Here is a 7,881-nt window from a genome sequence, read left to right as displayed (position 1 = left end):
GATGCTTTAATTAAACTGTTAAACTTCCAAACTCCGACATTGACGAAAGCATGCGAAACACGAAAACGAAGACGTTATTATTTACAGTTAAGCGGGGTTGAAATAGAAGGGTTCGTAAATAGGAGGATTCGATTCCGGGGGCTTTATTAAAAGCAAACAATCATGGGATAGCGGCCTTAAATAAACGGAATTGACGGAAGTGATAATGTGTTTTATGTGTATCTAATCGGCCTAAATAAATTCGGGTTTATGAGCCAAATTTGCGGGAATGGGCGTCGGAAATGACATTATTTATGTCTCAGAATCGATAGTTTCGAAAAGCCAGAAATATTATTTTTCAGGACACTTCTATAGGTAGGGGTGTAGGTGGCAGTATAGCTCTGAAAACTTAGAGAGATGCAGCAGAAATCTGTAATAAAGATACGGTCTATCTTTTGCGATTGCCAATTGTCCGGTTGATCTTGTAATGCTAGTTTATTTACTTTAAAAAAGGTTGAAAGTAACCATTCTCCAAACATGCACAGTTGAAAAAATAGTAGGCAAAATTATACAATTTGGCATTACCTATTTAAGAAATTTTTTTTTTTACCTTTAGCTTCTTTTTCTTTTTTTTTCCAATTTTTACGTTGGAAATAAGGTTTTATTCACTTCTGTTTTTCGTTGCTGATTGCAGCTTTATTTGAGAAAGTACTTATTTTAGTACTTATTTAAATTTAAGTATCCGTAATTATAATTAACTACTACCATACTTTTTTTCGTTGCATGTTTTATTCTTCACAATTTTTAAAATTATACTTATAAGTAATTCATATGAATTGATTCACATACTTACTGAAAAAAAATTGTTCACATATATTTAATAAATTCAATAATACCTACTGTTCTCCATTTCTAATGTGAGTGTAATGGAATAATAAAATGCTCTGTTAGAATGTGTGTAAAAAATATGTGAAAAATCTAAGATTAGGTATTCAATATGTGTAATTTATGTTGTTTTGTAGGACATAAATTCTGTAGCTTTGTCGCCATGTTGTACTTTTTTTACCCGAGTATGAGCTAGATATTTGCCCTTGAGCTTCTGTGTCACACCCACTCTCTTCCCAAAAATGGCGTAATTTAAGAAGTATAATTTCAGGTAATTCACATAACTCTAGACAAAAATAATACCAACTTAAATATTTATTAAAAGGAATTGTAGATTAGTGACTTTACTATCAAACATATGGCAAGGAACTTGATCCACTTACAGGCACCGATAAATAAAACAAAATTATTGGGAATACAAGACAAGCATTGAAAAGAAAATTCATAATAAGTTTCGGTCTTGAAAAATTTTCGAGTTCAATAAACTCTATTCCGTATTTTTTTAACGGGCTGTAAGAATTTAACACTGGTTAAAATCACAAATCTGGGGACCGGTTTATAGTAGCGTCATTAATTTAATTTGTAGTTAAATGCGTAATAACTGATCACGTGACCAAACTGAGGCAAATTGATTGGTCTATTCGCGTTGTTAACTTTTAACAACGAATTAAAATTTGATGAAGCTTTCTATAAGAACATTATTGGTTATTGATAGCAACAACGATTAACGGCCTTTAAATTTTAACGGTTTCGTTACAAAATACGCGTAGGTAAACGAAACGAGTCACTTGAAACAATTTTGTTTTATTTAAGTGACTGTCTCCAGCCTCGCACTTGTAATCAAGAATTAAGGATGAAGGATCAAGTTTCATTAAAAGGAATATTTTTTTGATAGTTCTTTTTTTGTGTTCAAGATTAAAAAATTCGAAAGAAGTAAATAAAAAAAATCATAGCGAAATTATTACTTCACATCCATTCATTTAAGAAAATTTTATTAACTTTTTCTTTTCGGTTTTCTTTAAAAAAGTCATGTGGTGGGACTTTTATAGAACGCACCGCCTTAGATAAAGTGTCCCGTGCACATATTATTATCATTATTTGTGGAAAAGGAATCAGCAAATAAAATAGTGAAAAACGTCAAATGATAAGTTTATTGGTAACGATAATAATTAATAACAATACGTGTACTGTAAATAAATCAAAACTCTGCTTCTTGAGCGAAGCTCTTCCTCTTCAGCGAAATCCTTCCACTGCTCCTAGGTTTGGCCCTTTCCGGCCCCAAACTGGAAGCAGTCGGACTAAAAACCCTCGTTTCTTGTTCCTAAAAATTTAAGAAATAAATAATGCGTCAATTTCACTTTTGGATGATTACTTGAGGCGCATGATAAAACATCATATAATGTTGCACAGTATTCCAAATTTTATTCTCAACTAAGAGCTTCTTAACGGCTTCAATATCGGGCGCCATAAACCTGTCCTTGTCCCAAGGCTGGACCACACTCCTCACTGTAGCATAAACCTCCTCCAAAGGCGTCGTCGTCCTCAAAGGCCTCAAAAACTCAATTGCTTGACATGCCGCAAGGAGCTCGATAGCAATCACATTTTCCACATTTTCGATCACTTGGAGAGCTTTTCGAGCAGCGAAACATCCCATCGAAACGTGATCCTCCTGACCGGCGCTCGTGCTCATACTGTCTACTGACGAAGGGTGGCAAACAACTTTGTTTTCAGAAACTGTAAACAAGATTTAAAAAAATGTAAATAGGAATTTGGGGGAAAAACCTAAAGCTGCAGCCGTGCAATGCGCCACCATGAAACCGGAATTGAGGCCTCCATCTTTCACGAGATAAGCCGGAAGGCTGCTTAATGCTATGCAAATTACTAATTATTAATTTAATTTAAAGGGTGATTGCGGGACTTTACCGGGGTTTACTAATCGCTCGATTCGTTTTTCGCTCATTGAAGCCAACTCGTGAACCGCTATACTTAGGAAGTCTAAAACTTTGGCAGGGTATTCCCCGTGGAAATTTCCCGCTGAAATGATTTCGCCTCGATCAGCAAAAACAAGCTACATTTGTATTAAAGAAATTCCAGTATGTATTTGAAATATTTTGTAAAAAAGGATACAGGATTATCAGTCCCGCTGTTCATCTCAGTCTGGATGATTCCTTGTACAAAATCGATTGTGTCGTGAACAATTCCGTGAACCTGGGGACAACATCTCAAAGTGTATGCGTCTTGGACCTTATTACAAAACCTGTGGCTTTCTACACAATTATTTTTGCTTTCCTGGCCTTTAAATCTACCAATTACCTGCAATTTCGGACGGATAAGTATCAGAGTGAAGCAGCGCTCTCAATCGTTTGGCTACAGCGATCTGTCCTTTGTGGGGCCTTATCTTCTGGACGTCTGAATCAAACGCACGAGACGTCCCTTTCAACACCTCTAAAGTAAGCGCAGCAACAACATCGGCCTGTTTTGCTATATGCAGAGCCCTTTCCACAGCTTCGGCCCCAATGCTAGTGATAAGTTGGGTCCCATTGACCAGTGCATCCGCCTCTTTGGGGCCCAGAACCAGAGGCTTCAGCCCATTTAGTTTCAAAACCTACGAGTTGTCATGCAATTTGAAGCCTTTCTCTTCAAAGATTTTATCAACCCGAAACGTAACCACTCATCCATTTCCTCAATTTTTAACGCTATATGCACGAAATTAATGTTTAAAATTTGGGCAGGTTTTGAGGTTATTTAAATGTCAAAGTGATCAATAATAAAGCGCGCGTAATTTGAATTGATGATTGCTTTTACCCGTTTGGCTTCTCCCCAGCCGGTTTTGGGGCTCCACATCTTGCCCTCGCCCACAATCCCGAGCGCCAAGTGGGCTAAAGGGGCCAAGTCGCCGCTGGCGCCCACTGATCCCTGTTCCGGTACCCACGATAAGCACGAAGCTGTAGAACAATGTCGATTAGAATTTTGATTGTTTGGGGAGCAATAGGATACCATTAAATGCGTCGACGAGGCCCTGTAGAGTGTTTAAGGATATGCCGCTGTAACCCTTTGCTAGAACGTTAATCCTTAATGCGAGCAACATTCTAGTTCTTGCGGGGCTTAAAGGATTACCCACGCCAGCCGCGTGCGATCTGATTATGTTGTATTGCAGGTCTCTGGAAAATAATGACTTATTTAGGTGTAATTTTACGACTGTAAAGGTTTACTCGAGCTTATCATACGGAATGCTGACTTCTGAGAAGCTTCCGATGCCTGTCGTAATGCCGTAAACCGAGCGCTCTTCCCCAAGAAGGGATTCGACTAAAGAACGAGATTTGAGGACGCTATTGATGGCTTCTTTTGATAACTACACACAAAACTACGTTCTCAAAAATTTTAATTTGGGAGAAAAATATACGAACTACCTTAATCTTAAATTCTCCATTTCCTAAATTCACCAGCATTTCCGTAGTTAAGTTAGAACCGTCCACAAAAACGTACTAAAAAATAAAGCAAGCGATTAATTTTAAAAGTGTTGGTAATTTAAAGCTAACTTACATTATCCGCCGGGAGAAAATTGCTTGGACTTAAATATTAAGGAAATGATAAATAAAAAAGAAACGGTTTTATAATTCTGTGGGGAGGAATTTATTATGGTCTGGTTTAATGGCAAGGAAGGTGTTACACTAACAGCAATTTTAATATTTATGTTTTCTACCCAAATTGCAGTTTAATGAATTTCCTTTTTAGCCTTGGGCTCTTGCACATTTTGTGTTTATGAAAAGTAAACAATGAAATATGAAGGAAAATATTGTTTAAGGTTTAATCCATACGGATTAAAAGTTTCCTCTAAAACAATTTTGCACTTTTAATTTTAGAAGTAATCAAGTACGATTTGTTATTTTTGTGTCGATGTGAAATGTATAGAAGGATACATTGGCTCCAAAACATGTTTAAGCTCCTCTGGGATAACACCAACATTGACTTGCGTGTCTGTAGTTAGAACTAAAATAAAACTGCATTAATCAGAGTATTTTAAATGTGGTACAAACATAATACAAATTACTCACACGTTTATTTGGGTAAAAACCCGAAATATGTGTGGGAAATATAGGCAACCAATAATACGTCAGAAATCATACTAATAATTTCACTGCTCTTTTATTTCAATTGGCAGTAACAGTATCAGAATATACTCGTATTTTTATAATTTTTGCAATTTATGTTATTGTTACTGAACGAAAACGAGTGGCACATGTTAAAACCTGAGAGAACCTGCTGTTAGCTTTTTGTAAAGTTGCCTAATTTTTGCGACCCACTTTTTCAAGAAAGTTTGTTACTATTATTTACCAATGTTGACAAAATCGTCATTATCTAAAACCTCAGAGATGATGTCGTCGGGATCCAATAAAGCACCTCCTCGCGTTTTCCTCACTTCTTGTATGACATTGATTATATCGTGTTCTTCGATTTTGACCCCTTGCATCAATTTCTGATACTTCCTCCATGCTTCTTCTCCTAGCCATCTAACCGTGTTTGTGCCTAAAAAATTCAATTTAATCTCATTTTATGATTTTTTCTAATCCTTTTGTGTAGATAAGGACAAGGTCGAAATTAGGCTTCAATTGCAGACAGGATTTGCAATGCATATAATAATTACAACTAGGTAATTACCATCTTTGCAAGGAATTTGTAACCACTCGTCTTTAACTCGGGCAGAAACCTTCATGGTAAAATGAATACTGGGTTAAAAGGACTTTTCTCTAATTCGGTTTCTGGCACTGAATAGCGGTAGTGATTTATTATCTTTGGCAAACAATGATTAGAAAGAGATGCATAAATTAATTACGTGTTAATGAATTTGTTGAGGAATTAGAATAATTTACCGAAGAGATTATAGAGCTTCATTCGTTCTGACCTTAAACCTTCCTGACTGCGACATCTGATCGCTCGTGGGTTTGGATGGGAAAGATAAAATAAAACTTTGGATATTGTTTGAACTGAAGCAAGGAACAAACTTTTTAACATAGATTGACAGAAAGTGCATACCTGCACTTTAAAATTTAATAGTTATGTATGTAATTATTTATGAGACGAGCTGTATAGCGCACAAAGCGTTAAAGCGAGTCAAATAAAGCTTTATTTTGTAATAGAACATACAGCCTGTATCAGAAAATTCTAACTCTTTGCGTTTACAAGATAAGAACGTTTGAAAATAGTCAATCACAAAAGGCCTTGCTCTGGAGGACTAGGAGAACAAAACACCTTGCTCGGAAAACAAAAAATAGAAAAGAACGGACAAGAAAAGAGAACACTTTTTCTTTTATTTTAGAATTATTTTTCATTTCCTAGAAACGCATCTACTGTATACACTAGAGCTTCTGGGATTGGTCATTTTGAGATCTCTGTATTTCGCAAACGAAGAATAAAAGACCTACTTTTTTGCATAGCAAAAGCCATCTCCACTGCTGGTACCACTAGCACCTTTCCGGTGGGGAGTGTGTTCTGATACAGATACACCCTGTAGACTGCTTTACAGAAAACTTTTACCAGTTTTGTGCAGTTTGTACAAATTACAAAGAAAAACATAAACTGCGTTACAGAAAACTTTTAGCAGTTAAAAAAAACCGTTAAAATTTGATCAATGGATGCTTATAGCAGCGATATAAAGCTCTCCATTATGAAGAGTCAGACAATTGATTATAAAAGTTTATTGTATTGTATTATATTGTATTGTAAGTATTTTAATTATGAGGACCGGTTTACAGAAGCGTCATTAATTTAATTCGCAATTAAATGCGTGATTACCTGATCACGTGACCAAATTGAATAAATGTGATTGGTCCATTCGTGTTGTTTACTTTTAACAACGAATTTAATTTTAACAAAGCTTCTTATAAACCGTTTCTAAGAACGGTTATGTGCATAGATAATTTGCTCTGAGATCGTTATTTTCTCGGTAATTTTGTTTTAGATATTTATAATTGTAACAAAGTCTGTTAAAACTAATTTGATATGGAATATTTAAAACTTTTGTTATGTAATACTTTTATTATCAGATTGTAACATCTCGTGCTAAAAAAAGCATAAAAATAGTTCGTTGCTTTAAATTATTCTGATCAAGTAAAGTGAAGTAGTGAACTTCGGATATCTTCTGTTGTAGATGTTTCATGTATAAAAAAGACTTGTAGTGTTTGGGCTTATTTTTTGTAATATAAATAAATACCTAGACCTAGACTGTAATTACAAATTTAGCTAAATTTAAACAAGCACTCGTCTTTTTAATTAAGATTTAAATTTGCACTCATTGTTGTAAAAACTTTTGCAACCCAGTTTTCTTAATTTGACCTTACGGAATTGTACAAGTAATAGTACATGTTTAAAGCATAGTTTAAAGTAAACAAAAGCGAGATGACATGAATTATAAAAATGATAATAGTTAGCCCTAGTTTCCTAAGTCAATAATGTGATGTAACACGTTGCGTACAAGACCAACTCAAAAGTAGTTTATTTAATCACGAACACCAAATCACAATCAATTTTCCAAATAACAAATTTTTCAGTAATAGTGGTTCAAAAAATAGTAATAAAAAATCATTCTTGTTTGCTTAGCATACAGCAATAAATTACCCCCATAACTTTTAGTGTCTTTAATGTTAGATGAGTTATCATTTGACTTAGTACCTCATGTGATTTGGCAGAAGTCAGTGTAAGCAAGAAGTGATTTAACACCTCCAATCATTGTAACTTAAAATGCACGCAATTAAAGTTTTATTTGTGTTAGTATCACTGGTTATGGGACAGAGTGTTGCCGAAAATGGTGATTATTTAGTGGAACTCAAGTTTGTTTTACGCGAAGAACGAATCCCGGCCATGATCGGGTACATTTTAACCAATAGTGTCGAACTGCATGACATCAAAAGCGAAGATATTGTAAAACTAAGCAAATTGGACCAATACGACTTGGACGCCACGATTCGACTTCTAAACTCTTTAAATACCACGGCCGAGAAGGCATTTACCGTGGACAAC

General features: G+C 35.2%; 1 protein-coding gene across 2 annotated transcripts; it reads right to left on the bottom strand.

Annotated features, from left to right (window-relative positions):
- Nucleotides 1-1,996: 1,996 nt before the first annotated feature.
- On the bottom strand, nt 1,997-5,664 carry LOC664601 (histidine ammonia-lyase). 2 transcript variants are annotated; one of them, XM_015982183.2, is made up of 14 exons: nt 5,524-5,664; nt 5,200-5,391; nt 4,785-4,854; nt 4,408-4,435; nt 4,275-4,349; nt 4,077-4,216; nt 3,862-4,025; nt 3,670-3,809; nt 3,178-3,469; nt 2,992-3,131; nt 2,788-2,932; nt 2,647-2,745; nt 2,237-2,598; nt 1,997-2,185 (listed from the first exon to the last, which is right to left on the bottom strand). In XM_015982183.2, the coding sequence occupies exons 1-14, from the start codon at nt 5,576-5,578 to the stop codon at nt 2,063-2,065; spliced, it is 2,025 nt and encodes a 674-aa protein (XP_015837669.1). In that variant the 5' UTR covers nt 5,579-5,664; the 3' UTR covers nt 1,997-2,062. The 2 variants fall into 2 exon arrangements, with proteins under 2 accessions (XP_015837669.1, XP_008196029.1); XM_008197807.3 differs by having other exon boundaries at nt 2,647-2,733.
- Nucleotides 5,665-7,881: the final 2,217 nt, after the last annotated feature.

The sequence above is a fragment of the Tribolium castaneum genome, chromosome 3 (genome assembly GCF_031307605.1).
Source record: "Tribolium castaneum strain GA2 chromosome 3, icTriCast1.1, whole genome shotgun sequence".
NCBI lineage: Eukaryota > Metazoa > Arthropoda > Insecta > Coleoptera > Tenebrionidae > Tribolium > Tribolium castaneum.
The sequence above is the reverse complement of the archived record's forward strand: the minus strand, read 5'-3'. Positions and strand labels throughout refer to the sequence as shown.

Coding starts and splice junctions, on each gene's coding strand:
- LOC664601 (XM_015982183.2), bottom strand. CDS start 5,578: ATGAAGGTTTCTGCCCGAGTTAAAGACGAGTGGTTACAAATTCCTTGC. Junction 5,392..5,523: donor ACAAATTCCTTGCAAAGATG/GTAATTACCTAG, acceptor TGAATTTTTTAG/GCACAAACACGGTTAGATGG. Junction 2,599..2,646: donor TTGCACGGCTGCAGCTTTAG/GTTTTTCCCCCA, acceptor TCTTGTTTACAG/TTTCTGAAAACAAAGTTGTT.